The sequence below is a fragment of the Lepidochelys olivacea genome (assembly GCF_965140295.1).
Source record: "Lepidochelys olivacea isolate rLepOli2 genome assembly, chromosome: 6".
In the NCBI taxonomy this organism is placed as follows: domain Eukaryota; kingdom Metazoa; phylum Chordata; order Testudines; family Cheloniidae; genus Lepidochelys; species Lepidochelys olivacea.
In genome coordinates, this window is record NC_140416.1 from 66,599,551 (window position 1) to 66,615,364 (window position 15,814).

The 15,814-nt window shown below is 41.3% G+C and overlaps 1 protein-coding gene across 5 annotated transcripts in view; it reads right to left on the minus strand.

Annotated features, from left to right (window-relative positions):
• Positions 1-15,814, minus strand: part of LOC311521741 (cytosolic phospholipase A2 beta-like) — a 73,364-nt gene that overhangs the window by 37,221 nt on the left and 20,329 nt on the right. Inside the window, exons 1-3 of one of the 5 annotated variants that reach the window (XM_084630289.1) lie at positions 12,497-12,638; positions 11,683-11,796; positions 11,397-11,500 (exon numbers count right to left, since the gene is read on the minus strand). The exons of 3 other annotated variants lie outside the window; for them this stretch is intronic. In XM_084630289.1, the coding sequence (XP_084486415.1) occupies positions 11,397-11,420 (24 nt within the window). In that variant the 5' untranslated portion in view covers positions 11,421-11,500; positions 11,683-11,796; positions 12,497-12,638. Of the gene's footprint in view, positions 1-3,578; positions 3,701-11,396; positions 11,501-11,682; positions 11,797-12,496; positions 12,639-15,814 lie in introns of those variants that run through there. One more of the 5 variants, XM_084630290.1, reaches the window with a different exon arrangement.

Sequence of the window (15,814 nt, forward strand, 5' to 3'; positions counted from 1 at the left end):
ACCTCTCTGCAGCATGTGACACTGTTGACCATAAGCTTCTGCTGGCTCATCTGAGAGAGGTGATGAATCTAGGGTAATGGCTTAAATGGTTAGTAGCCTTCCTGGAAGGAAATACTCAATAAGTAGTGATGGGAAACTGCACCTCCACTACTAGACCCTGACTTGTGCAGTCCACAAAAATCATGACTCTCTCTAGTCCTTTTCAACATCTACATGCAGCAGTTACGTGAACTGGTCAGATGACATGGACTCAAATGCCAGCAATATGCAGATGACACACAGCTCTACCTATCCTTCACCACATATGACCACACTGCTACTGCAAAGGTGACCCAGGCTTGGACAAGATCAGCTCATGGATGTAGAACAGCTAGCTGAAGCTGAACCTCGACAAGACAAGGATGATGCAGATGGGAAGAGGAAAATGCTCTGAAGAGTTTGTAGTCACAGTGAAGTCTCCTTTGGCGATAGTTTCACATCCACCATAGGTCAGTTCAGTTTGTAGTCTAAGATCACTTTTGCATTCCTCATTGATTCTAAGCTCTCACACAGCAGCGTCTATGAGTAACGTTAGCTATCATATCTCATTGGCTTGGAGACCCCGTCCCATCCTTGAGGATGATGACCTTCATCACCTTTCCTCTAGACTACAACAATGCAAAATACCTGGGCATGAAGCCTTCACTGCTTAGGAAACTCAAACTAGTACACACTGCTGCAGCACATAGCCACAACAGTACAGGCTACAGCAAGCACATCACCCCATCCTCTGCTCTCTACACTGGCTTCCCGCAGAATACTGAATCAGGATCAAGACATTTAGAAAGCAATAATTCACAGCACTACAGAACTGTTGTAGAATAATAAACTTTGATGAAAGAAAGGTGCAGGGTCCTCACCCTCACCAGTCTATTTCTGTGCCTCTGGGCCTTCAGCTGTAGCTCTCTGGCTGGATAGGAGCAGGAGGTAGCTTTGACTAGATAGGAGGAAGAACATGTTTGCCCTAAGGTCCCTTGGTCATGTTCTCATCTGTCCTTATCTCTCTCCATTAGAAATCACCTGGCAGCACACACTCTTCTAGAACATACTCTTAACATCTGGAATGGAGTTTGGAAAATATTATCCCATAAAGACACAGGAAATTTCTCTTCCCATCTTGCAGTATAGCAACAACCCCTGACGTACCCTACCTTTGCTGGACAAAAATATGAGGGGAGAGAAAGCTTTTTGTTGTTTTTCCAATATTTTAAGACAAAGAGGCAATGAAATTACATCATAGAGTAGAATTGTTCCTAAATTTTGGGCCCCTAGATCTCTGTATGCTGTGTGCATTACTCATCCTGCTGACCCTGGAAGCCAATTTCTGGAAGGTTACAATGCTCATCATTTGCTGGAGCTGCTCCCCAGCTTCTAAAAACAGCAATTCATATGCCTACTAGCACCAAAAAGATGGTAATCAATCCTCTCTTCTGCTTACAGGCAGTCTCTCTGGGATGCCAGTCCAAAACTAAAACCTTTGAGTTTTAACAACGGAAATCAGGACATTTATAATAATAAAATAAACAACAACAAAACAACAACAACAACAACTTGGTTCCAGAAATTTTGTATCAAATGTAAGTTCCACCAGCAATTTTGGTGGATATCCACTCTCCCACTGCTTCTCTATCTATAGGAAACTATTGATTAGCTTGCTTGATCAGTTAACAATAAAAAGTCTACTAAGACCTTGTTTGGATACAGGACAATGAAAAACCATTTAGAAATTTAATCTGGAATTTATACGTCAAACTCTAGATTCCAGATCTAAATGGCTCTTTCAGCCATGGTCTCAAACCAGTCCCACTGTTGTCTCTACTATTATTTGTTTCCTCTATGAGAGTCAGTTTCACAGCATGCAAAGTCTAGCTGGGAGCACAACTTCTAAGATCAAACCTAGAAATAAAGTCCTTGATGCGTACATGCTGGATCCCAAGTTGGGAGTGTTGGCCGGCCATATTTCACCTTCTTCTCATCAAAGCTAAGTAACTCTTTGGGCCAAAGCCATCCCTGTGGTGTAACTTCATTGCCCCTTTGATGAAGTTTTTTCTCTAATACATCTTACACTACATAGAGTTACTCAGCAAATTCATCATTATTTTAGGATACTGACATTTTGGTTCGGCTAATTATAAAGTGAGAGGCTGTTTACCAAATTCAGAATGAGACATAATATCCTAAGAAATAAAAACTATTAAGGAGGGATTGCTACAGCTATGTGGGAAGAGGAATTTCCATGTCACAGGAAATTCCCTGATTGCAAAATTTGTTTTCGTTCTGAATCAGAACAAATCACTGTGTTTTATATTTTTTCTAAATGAAATTTCATCAGAATCAACACGTCCATGGAAAGTTTCAACCTCTACAAAACAGCATTTTCTGACAGAAAAATGTTCCATCAGAAAATGTTGAACCAGCTCTAGTGATGACTACAACCAATACCAGAAGAAAAGGCCATGATGTGAATATCAAATCAAAATTACATCATCACTTTGGACAGTAACCATGACCAAAACTTTTGTACAAACCATGGTGATGCATTGAGACCATAAGAATAGTAAAGAGAATTTTCTAGATGTTATGAAGTATTTATGCTTTCTACAGAACTCTATCTTTAAAAATAAAACCACTATTTCCTGGTTTAACTATAATTTCCCTGTCAAGATGCTGAAAAATGCAAATATCCCTTCAGATGCTCTTTACAAAAAGCATTCGCTGCTATAATAGGCAGCTCTTCAGGTTAATGTCTTCAGAATGTACATGAAGCCCTCTGCCAGTATAAAAGATTCATACTTAATTATAGGTACCCTGAATGAAAAGGTCCACACCCATACTGGGTGGAAAAAGGGATTTGTAATGTTTGATTGTTTTTAACCTATGGTTCTAAAGTTAAGCTTTCAAACCATCGATATGTACTGCAACCTTAACTTTGCCATAAAGGGTTTTGTATGTGAGAATGCTATAGATAGTACATGACCATCAATGATTCTCCTCAAGTTGCAGCATACAACGCTGTCCCTCTCACTTTATTTTAAACCTCAGAATGCCCTTTTTTCTCTTACTTTTTTGTGAAATGAGGTATAAGAGCTGGGATATTGGTTTTGAAATAACTCATAGTCTGTGCTGCCACCACTACGCTGTAGTCCCTTTTCTTTTACATCTGTCACCCTCTCTTAAATACTCCTGTGAGAAAATAACTCAGACTGTTAACAATTCTGTTTACCTTTAGTAAAAAGTAGGAATTATCCCCTCCCCTGCCAACAACACTCATTTGTGGAGAACACAAACCCAGACATGAAGAACTTCCACTAGGATAGTGGAGGGACAGAAAGACACCCAAATGCCGCATCAGAATTTTCCCTGTAGCCTAAAGCAGGACAAAAATATGCTGTATTCTACCACGGGCAGTCACATCTGCATCTCAAAGGATCCTGTCTGAGTCTGCTGACAGGTAGGAAGTTACCTGATGAGAACTGACACAGAATCTCCACAGCAGCAGGGTTTCTAACAGTCACTAAGAACACTGGGTATTTTCTTACCTTACCCACAGAGTTCTCCATTAATTTCAAGTTAGGCCGTGGTGATGATGGCAAAATCCCAACTAACTTTTGAGCAACAGGGCTGTTGGCTGCCAGGCACACACACAGCTTGCTGTTGCCTTTACACTGATTCACCCAGCAGGGCAGGTGTGATTTATAGAGACTCTGAGATCCACCCCCTGACTCCTATATGCGGAGAAAATAATCTGCTGACGTGTGCCCCAGCACTTGGGGTGAGGGGAAAGATGCAGCTATCGTAACACTTCATGTGCCTGCTGGCCAGTAAGTGCATATTACCATGTTCAGAGGGGTTATCCCTAACATCTCCATCAAATCATACCTACCCATAATGGTTTTTATCCAACACTTCCAAAAAGCACAATACTTCCATAAAGAATGAGAATGGGAAGAAATCTCTGAATCCCCGCCACAGATGTCTATGGTGAAACATCTCATCCCCAGATTCTCAGCTCAGCCCATTCTGTACTGGGAATTTTTTTTTTAAATGTAGCGTTTTGAATCTATTTACCAGTATAATAGGATTTCCTAACTTGAGGGATGGGGTCTCTAGAAGGGGGAGGTTCCCAGGCTAGGTCAGGAGTGCATGTGGGACAAAGGAAAAAAACCCCAATGAGGACAGGAAAAGCAGCTGCTCATAATCTGTGCTTGTGGGTAGAGCACTGGGTGATTCCTTGAAAGCACCTACCTTCCCTCCCTGCTCCTAAGGTAGCCTCTAAAGCAGCTGTTGTAGCAGCTCATGTGTGCAGTACCACAGGCCCATGCAGCTGCCCACCAGCCAAACTATTCTTAACTGTGCAGCATTAAGCTCAGCCATGAGAATGGCTATGGCCCAACCCCACAGAGCCACCAATGGACATCCACTACAAGTAGCATGTGCCCTTCCCATACGTAGGAGGACGGGGAGAGGGAGCTACCTGAAAGAGGGCATCAAGAACAGTTAAAAGGAAGATGCAGGGAGGGGAAAATACACCGGTAAGAAACAAGATGAGAAGGGGGAAAGTAGAATTTAAAACAAAAGACAGGAGAGAGGAAACTTGGACAGAAAAAAGAGAGAGAGTGCCACAAACATGCCCAGGAATGCTATGAGGGGGTCAGGGGGAAGATGGGGAGAAGCATCGACCCATCTAAAGGGGGCACCACTAAAAATAAGTGTGGGAACTGTGCTGGAAGGAACTGCAAGAGTTCATGTTGAAAGCCTCCCTACACCCAGAAATAGTGACTTAACACGAAGTGTCAGACTGTTTGCCTTTTACAGCACAAACAGGAGACACTTTGATCCAGACAAGAGGTAAGTAGCAGCAGCCCTTACTTTTAAATAAAAATAAAAATAGAGTATTTCAGCTATTCTATTATGTCATATTATGTCAGTAGTGTAGTAGGAGTGAACATGATGCATTACTACTACTGATGTCATGAAATAATGTAAATGTCATAAAAATATTAAAAAAGAAAAATATTGAAATTCTGAAATGAAATTTTCCTATAATTTCTAAACAATTTTTTGAAACAAATTGTTCTTGCATTAAGGGTCCAGTTCTACCACCCTTCTAACACTAAGGAGTAACCTAGTCTGCAAGTAGTCCCTGGATATCTTTGTGAGGATGACAGAATCTAGCCCTAATTGTAATGTCAGTGTAGTTAATAGCTTTATGTAACGAGATCTAACCAACAGTAGTAAGCTGTGGATCATAATCAAAGGGCCAGATACTGCCTGTGCATCAAGGCAGTAAATAACAATACAGAAACAACACCAACTTTCCATAGATTCTGCAGAACTGAAAACACACTTCCTTTGAAAAAAGCTGTGGACAAAAATTCAGTGTGGGCTGATGAAGGCCAACACCAGGACCCCAGGCATGCCCTCACTTGTGCAGAGCAAATAAGTACCAGTGGATTATTCTTGGCTCAGCAGACTTGGGGGGTTGCATTGAAGTGTGAGGTGAGAAAGGCTATGCCTATATGAACATAAAAGCCATGACAGTGAGACACAGGATGCAAGCACTGTTAAATTCACTGCAACAGCAGCAGTCTGGTTTCCAGGTGGTCGAATTTACATACTGAGTATGTAACACGAATACAACAGGGCCATGAGAATGGACACACAAAGCATATATAAGTGGCAGGAGTTAAAACAAGATCCTAGGTAGATATCTGAAGACACTTGGACTGAAATGTGTCTGAGGCAGGCAGGATAGGTTGAATCAGGGGCATTCAGTACAGCCTCTACAGACCTGCCCAAAGACTTCAGACTCAGATTCATAACAGTTAAAGATGGAAAAGACATATTAGCTCATTCAGCCCATAGTCCTTCCAATGCAGGACTGATCTCTACACTCCATTCTGTAATATTTCATTCAATCTAGTTTCAGGCAGTGAGACTTTTACCACTTCCCCTGGCCTGAGAGAGCTCTGTCAATACTGAGCCTAAAATTTCCCCTTTCTTAATTTTAGTTCATTACTGTATCATTCATTCAATTAGTAGACCAATTCTTCATTTCCCATGGCAACAGCCTAGCTGTGGGAATATGTTACTGCTAGTGACGGCACATTAACAACGGTTTAACTGAAATTGTTGACCTTGAGAGCTCTGCCAAATTATGTGCAGAAATGGGGAGCCCTACAATTTGTTTCTTCATTATTATAAACTCCTGCAGGAGGAAGGCTCCCTTCCAATGAGCTTGTGAGCACTACAAAAGCAGAGAAATTTCAATACAGAATATCTGCCTACAGAGATAATATCCATCTTGAAAAATTTCTACATCTACATGTATACTGGCCCAGATCTGTGGTGCTTAGCCCAGCCCACTTGTGCCACTCTCCTGGTACAAAGGAGCCACCACGCAGCCATGATAGGGCAGCTGGAGATTTAGCTGGTTGAGGGGCATGCCAAGTCTATGTCAATCCAGTCAAGGCAGTGACAATTTTTTTTAAAAATGATAATACTCCAAAAAAGCTAGATAAAATTAATCCATGTGGCTCTAAGGGATTACTGCACTGTCTCTTAATGTCTTTTAGCACATTTATTGCGTGTACTTTAATTATTTGTAGATGCTCCAGAAGCTCACAAAAGCCCTGGTGTGACTGGCATTCTAAGAACTCACGTTGTGCTAGAGTGCCCATAATTTCTCTTGTTTGCAGTTCCAGGAATTCAAGATCTCCTCAAACTCCTTGATTCATACAATGTTTGAGGCATCTAGAACTGCCATCCTTTCTGTATGTTATTTCTTAAAATCCAGGAATTCCATATATTCTTTAACGGCTATTGAAGGAAATGGGAACCCTTAGCATGCAGCACCTTCTTAGCAAAGGATTTTAAGCCCAGGGCTCTAGGGCTTATCTGAGCAGTGTGGTGTAAGGTGGCCAATGAGCCAGGTAGGCTCAGATAGGCCCGGAGATTCAGTAAGTCTGCTTGGAACGGAAGCACAGTAGTACAAATCATCCACAGGGCCCAAAAGGCCCAGAGGCCCAAAACTGGGTGCCAGGCCAAGATGGGATGGGGCCAGACTGGTGAAGAGATGTACTGATTTGGTGGCTCTTGCAAACAGCCTCTGTCAGTGGCACTCCTATGGAGCTCTAGATTTCAGAGGTGCCATCCCCCATGATCACCTCCAGCACAGCTGCCTCTTCTAGGTGGAAGAGGGGTGTGCAAATTAACAATTGGGTTTTCTACACCGCGTATGCACATTGGTACCCTACAGTCTCTCACTCTGTAATAGAGATCATGCAAAACTTCACATACATACAAATAGCTCATAAACTCACATACTGTAATGCAGGATTCAAGATTATATCTACAGGCTATTGCACATTTACACGTATGCTACAAGTAGTTGTCGGCCAGGTGCTGTTATGCAAGCTGTTAATTCTCTACAACCTCACATAACTCATCAGTAGAGCTGTGCAGGACCTGGTATTTCCATTGCATAGAAAATCTGCATTTCCAAAAAATGTTTCACTCTGAATAGGAACAAAAAGTCGGAAATAAAAGATTTTTTTAAGGAACAGGCATCTTTGAAAAATTCCATTTCAGAAGAACCAAAACAGAATTTTCCAAAAAAGTTGGGGCTGGCCCCCTGTCTCCCCACCCAACTTGTCTCCAGACCACCCACCCAGCAGGCAACATGAAGACCCAGCCAGCCCGTGAGTCAGATAGCCCAGTGAGCTGGCCAGCCTGCCTGCCCACCAATTGGACAAGTCTGGGGCGATGGCTGGCTGGGGCGCTGTGGAACCCAGGGAGCCAAGGAACCAGAAGCCTGGCACCTCAGGGAGGTAGGCAGCCTGAGGACCCAGAGAGCAGGGCATGTTCCTACCTAGTTTCAACTGAATCAGCATTTTCTGATGGAAAAACTATTCCATCATAACATTTTTGACTAGCTCTACTCATCAGCCATCACTTTCTTGGAATCAGAGTCTGACTTCTTGCGAATGTTAAAACTGTGCAACTGGGAAACAGTAGGCTGCTGTCGCATAAATAGTTCCTTCTCCTCCTCCAGTACTGTAAGCAAACAGCTGACTGATGTGTCTCGGTTTTCCAAGCATGCAACAAGTTGTGCAACAATGAAACATTGATAATTCCAAAAGTTTTTAGAAATAAAAGCAGCAGTTATGGGACAAATATCTTTACATCCATGCAACATCCACAAAAGGGTTCATCAGCTCTCAGAATGCTTGGTAACAGTCCCTGACCTTCAGGTATACTCAGCCAATCGGAATGTTCTGGTGATATAATACATGTAACTTTATAGCTTTTTAAGTGCTTGCGTTGTTTGTACGAAAATTGGCCTAACCTGGTTTGTGGATCTCAGAGACCACTCAGGATGTCCTGACAAATATTTGAATTAAGCTTCTCACTAAAGCAGATATTAATTTTCTAATTCACCTTCTGACGCTTGGGGTATTAGCCACCAACTTCAAATGGGAATTTTGCATGATAAAGGTGAGCAGGTTTTAGCCAGTCATTTGCTATAGCAACATACTATACCTGTCTTTTGAACTTCTTTCAGAGATACAAGAGTCTCCTATGTGTAGAGCAGCATTCAGATGAGCAGCATGGCATCACTGGATTCAGAACATAAGCATCCTCATGTATGTACACATGGGTCTCAGTGGATGGGGCAGTCTGACTCACACTACTGTCTCTGGATATGTTGCTACTCCCTATAGTGCCATATATTTACTGGAAAACATGCCAAGTCTGTCAGAGTATCCCCCACAAACATGCTTGAAAGATGAGTTGCATAATAAAAATGTACCGTGTGTGTTCATAAAGCAAAATGCATGACGTAAGTGATGAGCTCCAATTATGACTGTGTGCAGGAATGCTTATGTGACTGCACAATAGAACGGGGATAAGTCATTTTTTGGATTTCTGTCATGCCTTTCATCTGAGATGCTCAAAGCCTCTCAACATACCAGTGAAATATGAATTATTAGCCCCACTTTAGTGTTTGATGGTGAAACCAATGTCAAAGCGATTTGCTTAAGATCACACATTGAGCCAGCAGTTGGTAAGAAGCATGGGTATCTATGCCTCCTATTTCAAGCATGAGAACCAGGAATAAACACTTGAATACTGGCTTCCAGCCCTGTTCCCTAATCCCTACACAGCACTGCCTTCCTCCCAACATAACCATCAGTAGTAACCTCCCTCCTGTCTCACATTGGCCACATCATGTGCCTGGTCTGTGTCAATATAGTATTCCACTCAAAACCTATTGCTGAACAGACTGTCTGAGTTCCCATTACTACATTGGGTGAAGCAGAGCATGTTAGATGTGTCCCCATTAGTTATAGCATGGAATGCTGCCTCCTATCAGAGAGATGGTTGAAACTTGGAAATTCCATCGTTTGAAAGTTTCCTTTCATCCTGAACCAAAATAAAAATCTTATTCTGTGAGAAATTTCAACTTCTCATCCGGAACCACAATGAAAAGCTAGAATCTCCCACAGAATAAACTTTCTGGACAATGTTGGTTGGAAATATCAGAACAACCTCATCTAAAGGTTTAGTTTCTGTAAGGTTGAAGCACTTACCGTTTTACCATATCATTAATTATAAAATAAATCAAAACAATAGTCAAAAATGTCGGAGCGCTTGGTTGCTGAAACAATACATTTTGATATCCATTTTGTTGAAAATTTCAACAAAAAATGTTCCCATAGAATATTTTGATTTTATCAAATCAGCATTTTCCTTCAGAAAATTTTCAACAAGCTCTAATATCTCCCATGAATGCTGCAGTGTCCTCCCTGAGACAATTGCTGCAATGTAAGAATGCAATATTGTATCCACTCCAGGAGGTTAGTGACTGTAGGAACAAGTTGGGTTTCCTTGCTCCTGGATCAGTGCAGTATGGATATAAACGGGTGTCTCTATTGTTTCAAGGAAAAATGCAATGAAAATACTGCCACCACAGCATCATCCCCCTGCCTTTGAGTCTGCCATAGTAACAATACGTGCGGATGAAGCTGTGTGTGGTTTGGGGGTGTAGTGCTGGGGGCAAGAGGTGAGAAACAGCTGACACATCCTCCTATCCTGTAGTAATTGATGGGTCATTATTAATCCTAGTTAGAGAGCACCCAAAATTGCACGAGGCACTTTACCTCCATTTTATAGGTCCAAGAAACTTACAGTCTAAAGCCTCAATCTTTCAGATATTTACAGACATAATAGCTTTCCTCAGATGACTAGTCTAATTCAAATCAGTCGCACAATTAAGATGAGTAAAATCACTCACATGCATAAGTGTTTGCAGGACCAGGCCACAGATAGACAGACAGACAAGAGATATCAACACAATTCTCCCCCTGCTCCTCCCCCTGCCCCCGACTTTTTTTCTTCAAACAACGCTTCTTAGCTGTCGTTATTTTTGTTTAACTTTTAACCATTCACCCCTATTTGCTGATTTGTTTGGGTTTGACTTTTATTTTATTTATTTAGACACAGTTTCTTCCAGGCAAGGACTGTCCCTCATTGTGTGTTTGTGTAGCAACTACCAAAATGGGGCCCTGATCCCAGCTGAGGTTTTCTAGCTGCTGGGGTAAAACCAATAATCGTTTCTATTTTTAGTCCTTGAAAATTGAATGTATTTGTTCTCCAAGATGACCTTTATGTATTCTCTCCCTTCCATACCTTCCTTTCACATTGTGACCTTGACCTTTTCCTCAGCCTTCTCCCCACACTTCCCTCCCACTAGACATCTACAATGTTTTTCCTTTAAAGACATGCTCCAGCTCAACTCAAAATGGGCGTCAGACAGGAATCACTGGCTGAAATTGTATGGCCTGAGTTATACAAAAGGTCAGACTAGATGATCATAGTGGGTCCTTCTGACCTTAAAAATACGTCAGTCTGCTCTCCTTCCCAGCCCCCAATCCACCCACCCACTCACCTGGCCTGTATTAACAGTTCAGAGGTTGGTTCCAATGGTAGTAGGCAGTGAAGGTTCTCCATGAGCTAGATGGGAGTAGAGGGCTTCAGGTGAAGAGCTTAGCTGCTCCTGTTGTCACTAAGCATCTCTACAATTAAAGTAAGTCTGCTAGAAACATCATAACTTAGGCTTCATACATGTACTTCTCCTCACTTCACCCAAATATGGGGTTTACATGAAGTGCCTGGTCAGTGACAGCAAAGCTTCTCAGGTGCTGTACTACAGAGGACACGTGCAGGGTTCAATTCCCTGTGGATCCTAGGGAGCCACGAGGTTAGGAGGAAACAACCCCTGCCTCTCCCATATGCTCCCAAGCCCTTCCTCCCTCAGTCAGCAGTTGGCGGAAATGACAGAAGGTGAACCTCACCGTGTTTCCTGGGTCAGTTGCCATTCTTCCATGGGTATTCAATGGGAGGGGCACAATTCATGTCTTCATCCATGTCTGGTTATCTCAGCAGGTTTCTGACTTTCCTGTTCATAGTTAACACATCAGTGTGTAGGCAGTATAATTAGGATAATTATAATGACATGGCTAATCCAATTATGATATCCTTCTTCCTTACTACCAGGACAGGCACAGGGCAGGGCACAAGTAAAGAGATCAACAACACTGAGTCTATTCCAAACCTGTATTTTCACTCTCACATAATTACCTCAGAATGCCTCCTTCTGGGGATGTGTGGAGCTTGAAAGTGCAATTCCTTTCAGAAGTTTCTGAGAGCTCTGCATGGCAGCAGATAAAGCAGCCATCTAGTTCAAGTCGTAGTCTGTTACAGAGGAGAAACACACCCAGATCTCTCACAGAAACTTTACTGCTATTCTTTCTTATTTTTGTTTGTTCTTAATCTAAAATAAAAGTAATTTAGACTGGACATGCATGGTTAGGTTTTTTTGTACACAAAAAACTAACATTGACATTGCTCGCGCTTAGTCTTGTGCCAAATGTAAATTTTTTTTAAACATTTGAACAAAATCATTTGAGCAATCGGATTCATGCCACCAGGATACAGGTACATGCAGCTTTTATTTACCTTTTTTTGCATCCAGATAACAAAAAAAGAGTCTGTTTTAATTTCAATCTTGGTTGCAATCTTGCCTATTAACTTTCAGGTCAATTAGTTCTATCCTTATCCATAATGGACCTGGCAGCTTTTCTGCAGCTTTGTTTGGGGAAGAATATCACAACCTCTAGCTTTTTCACTCAAGCCATTACTTACTCTGGTGTCTACTTCCCCCAAGATCAGAATTTACTTTCATTGTCCAACACCTCTTCTTATCTGCCCCATCTCATAGTCAGAGACCAGTTCAGAGGGTCAATAAAATATTCTTACATTTAAGATAATTTTACAAACAGAGCGGGGGGCAAATCCCAGAATAAAGAGGTATCAAATTAAGTGTTTTTAGACTAATACCATGGAAAGCATGACTAGGCTGGCACTAGGTTTCAGTTAAGAATATGGACATTACCTATAGCATGGCCCAAAAATGAATCTCTTCTCTCTCAGCCTGTATGCGTCTGTCAGTTCAAGCCAACCACATGCCTCAGAGTATCTGTGTCCTCTACTATAGCCTATGGGCTTTCGCAGTTTAATTCTCACTTGTCAGTGCCTCACCTTCCAGGCCAGACCTACGTAGTTATTTCCTTTCAGGAGCAGCTGTTGATTAATAAGACAAAACAATTTTTTCTTGAAATATCACTTTTGTCTGATTCGTGTCCCTACCTACCTAAATCATACATTAGTAAATATCCATTTCATCTATTCATAGCAATAGCCCATTTCCTTCTCTGCTCTAAGGTTGCACACAAATTTGCTCTTTATAGGCCTTATGAGTAAACAGCACCTTTAGTAGCATTTCATTATCAACCATACAAGGGGAGGTAAGACCATCACATGCAGCCTGCTTCAGAATAGAAAAATTATGGGTGAAATCTTAGCCCCATTGAAGTCAATGACAAATCTCCCAGTAGCAGGGTTAGGATTCCTCCACAAAACTTTGAGAAATATGCAGATTCTAAAATCCCCACAAAGAAAGTAAACTTCATATTGAACTAGCTGGACACCATCTACCACAGCACTTCACAAATCTAAAAAGGTTACAAGTGACTGAAAATGAAAACAGTAAATGAAAATATAGTGTTGCACATGGCTAGTAGGTAAGTGTCAGATGCCATCATTTATAACTTAAGTGGGGTCTTAAACTAACCCAACCACAGTCTACCAAGATGCTAGCATAGTGCCTGCTACTCCAGGACAATACACCATTTCATGGAGAAACAGGGAACAGAGACAGTGGTTATAACAGGTTTCAGAGTAACAGCCGGGTTAGTCTGTATGCGCAAAAAGAACAGGAGGACTTGTGGCACCTTAGAGACTAACCAATTTATTTGAGCATAAGCTTTCGTGAGCTACAGCTCACTTCATCGGATGCATACCGTGGAAACTGCAGCAGACTTTATATACACACAGAGAATATGAAACAATACCTCCTCCCACCCCACTGTCCTGCTGGTAATAGCTTATCTGAAGTGATCATCAGGTGGGCCATTTCCAGCACAAATCCAGGTTTTCTCACCCTCCACCCCCCCCACACAAATTCACTCTCCTGCTGGTGATAGCCCATCCAAAGTGACAACTCTTTACACAATGTGCATGATAATCAAGTTGGGCCATTTCCTGCACAAATCCTCACTTTACATAAGCTATTACCAGCAGGAGAGTGGGGTGGGGGGAGAGAAAACCTTTTGTAGTGATAATCATCCATTTTTTCCTGGTTTGTGTGTATAAAAACGTCTTCTGTATTTTCCACAGTATGCATCCGATGAAGTGAGCTGTAGCTCACGAAAGCTCATGCTCAAATAAATTGGTTAGTCTCTAAGGTGCCACAAGTACTCCTTTTCTTTTTGGTTATAACAACATGTGACCTTGCAATCTTGTAGCGCACTGATATGGCAAATCATTTTCTCACCGAGTGCTTGGGCCATGTTCATACACAACTGGCCCTGGAACTGTTGCTGTAGCAGTGCATTACGAAATTCCTGAACCACCCAATCCAACAGCTTCTGCCACAGCTCTCCCAAGCCGGTGCTTTCTGAAAAATTGGAAAAGTATAGTAGGAATTAAACAGTATTCTGTTGGTCCAAACAAAACTTGCAATTTCAAATGCTACGTGTTCCATGTGGCAAAGGACATGCTGGTTAGTACAGGTGCACAACATTTGTCTTGAAGTTGTTCTTTAATTTGTATGCAGTTGCACATTCAGATATGCAAAAGCTGGAAGGATTAGAGGGGCAGCCAGGTAGGCTGAGGGAGGAATCCAGAGCCATTTACACTACATTGTACAATGTAGTACAATGCATCCGATGAAGTGAGCTGTAGCTCACAAAAGCTTATGCTCAAATAAATTTGTTAGTCTCTAAGGTGCCACAAGTACTCCTTTTCTTTTTGCGGATACAGACTACTGTACTACTACTGCTGCTACTCTGAAACCTACATTTTTAATCTAAGTCTTGCCACATTTAAGCATGCTGACATATGCACATATCTGGAGAGCCAGCATCTTTAGTCTGAAAACAAACATGACAGATTCCAACCCCAAGTATAATACTTTGCAGAAAAATATAAAGTGCCTGAAAATGGAGGCTTAGAATGAAAGTGTTTCCTCAACAATTATTATAGCAAAACTTCAATTAATTTGTCGTTTAGCTGTATTGTCTCCTTAGGTAATGTCAGGGGGGTCTGTTTTTTGTATAAGTGAAGAGTATTAAAGGTTTAGCAGACAGTTCTGATGTTTTAAATCACAACAACACGCTGTGGCCAACTGCTTAGCATTAGGAATAGTACACTCCTATAATAACAATGGGTACAGAAAGCTTTTAAAATTTCTTGTGTCTTAGCAAAGTAGGTTTTTGGCTATTCAGATTGATACATTATATGTTGACTGGCAGTAAACTCAGAACAATAACTTGTAAAAATTCTGTGGTAGCTACACTCAGGTATATAAAAACATAGCCAATGAAAATTTTGGTTCTACCATTCAGTCATGAGAGCTGTATTTGTATGTGCAAACAAGTTCCTATGCAATTTCTCATGTGCAAAAGGTTACATGATCAAGTCCTTTGATTTTAAACTCATCTGGACATGGAACATGACAATATATATTTGCAGAGCACTATGTAAAGATACAGCTTCATATAAATTAGATCTGCATGAATACCACAAAGAATTTCCATAAGTATGCACTCATATTTTAAAGTGAATCCACTCCTGTCACGGTCTCCCCACTTGTGTTTGTTTTCCACTGACATTGGGAGTAGCCAAATTCACTCTCACAGATGTTTATGAATAGAAGATTCAAGCTCACTGGTGTGAAAAAAAAAATCACAAAAAGGGAGCTGGAAATTTCAGCGTGCAAATATTCATGCTAGACATGTTCTCTATAAAAGTTATGATCAACCAGGCATGGGAAAAATTTTAAATACCACCTGAGTGATGTGACCAATCACAACTAACCAACACTTCAGATTCTCAGCACAAAGTAACAAATACTGACAGTGAACTGTTTGCAATCAGCAGAGTAACAGTAGCAGGGAAATTATTATAGATATATAGAGAAATTGCTGATATACGGATAAATCACTGACGTATTCCACAAGTAGAAAGAGAAGAGTTTGTTGAATAAGTTATTCCTAGCAAAATTTACTCAGATATAATATATATGATGTTTAAAAATAATAAATCATAGCTACATCCTAGGGGCAGAGCTAAGAAGGTTGAAAAGGAACAC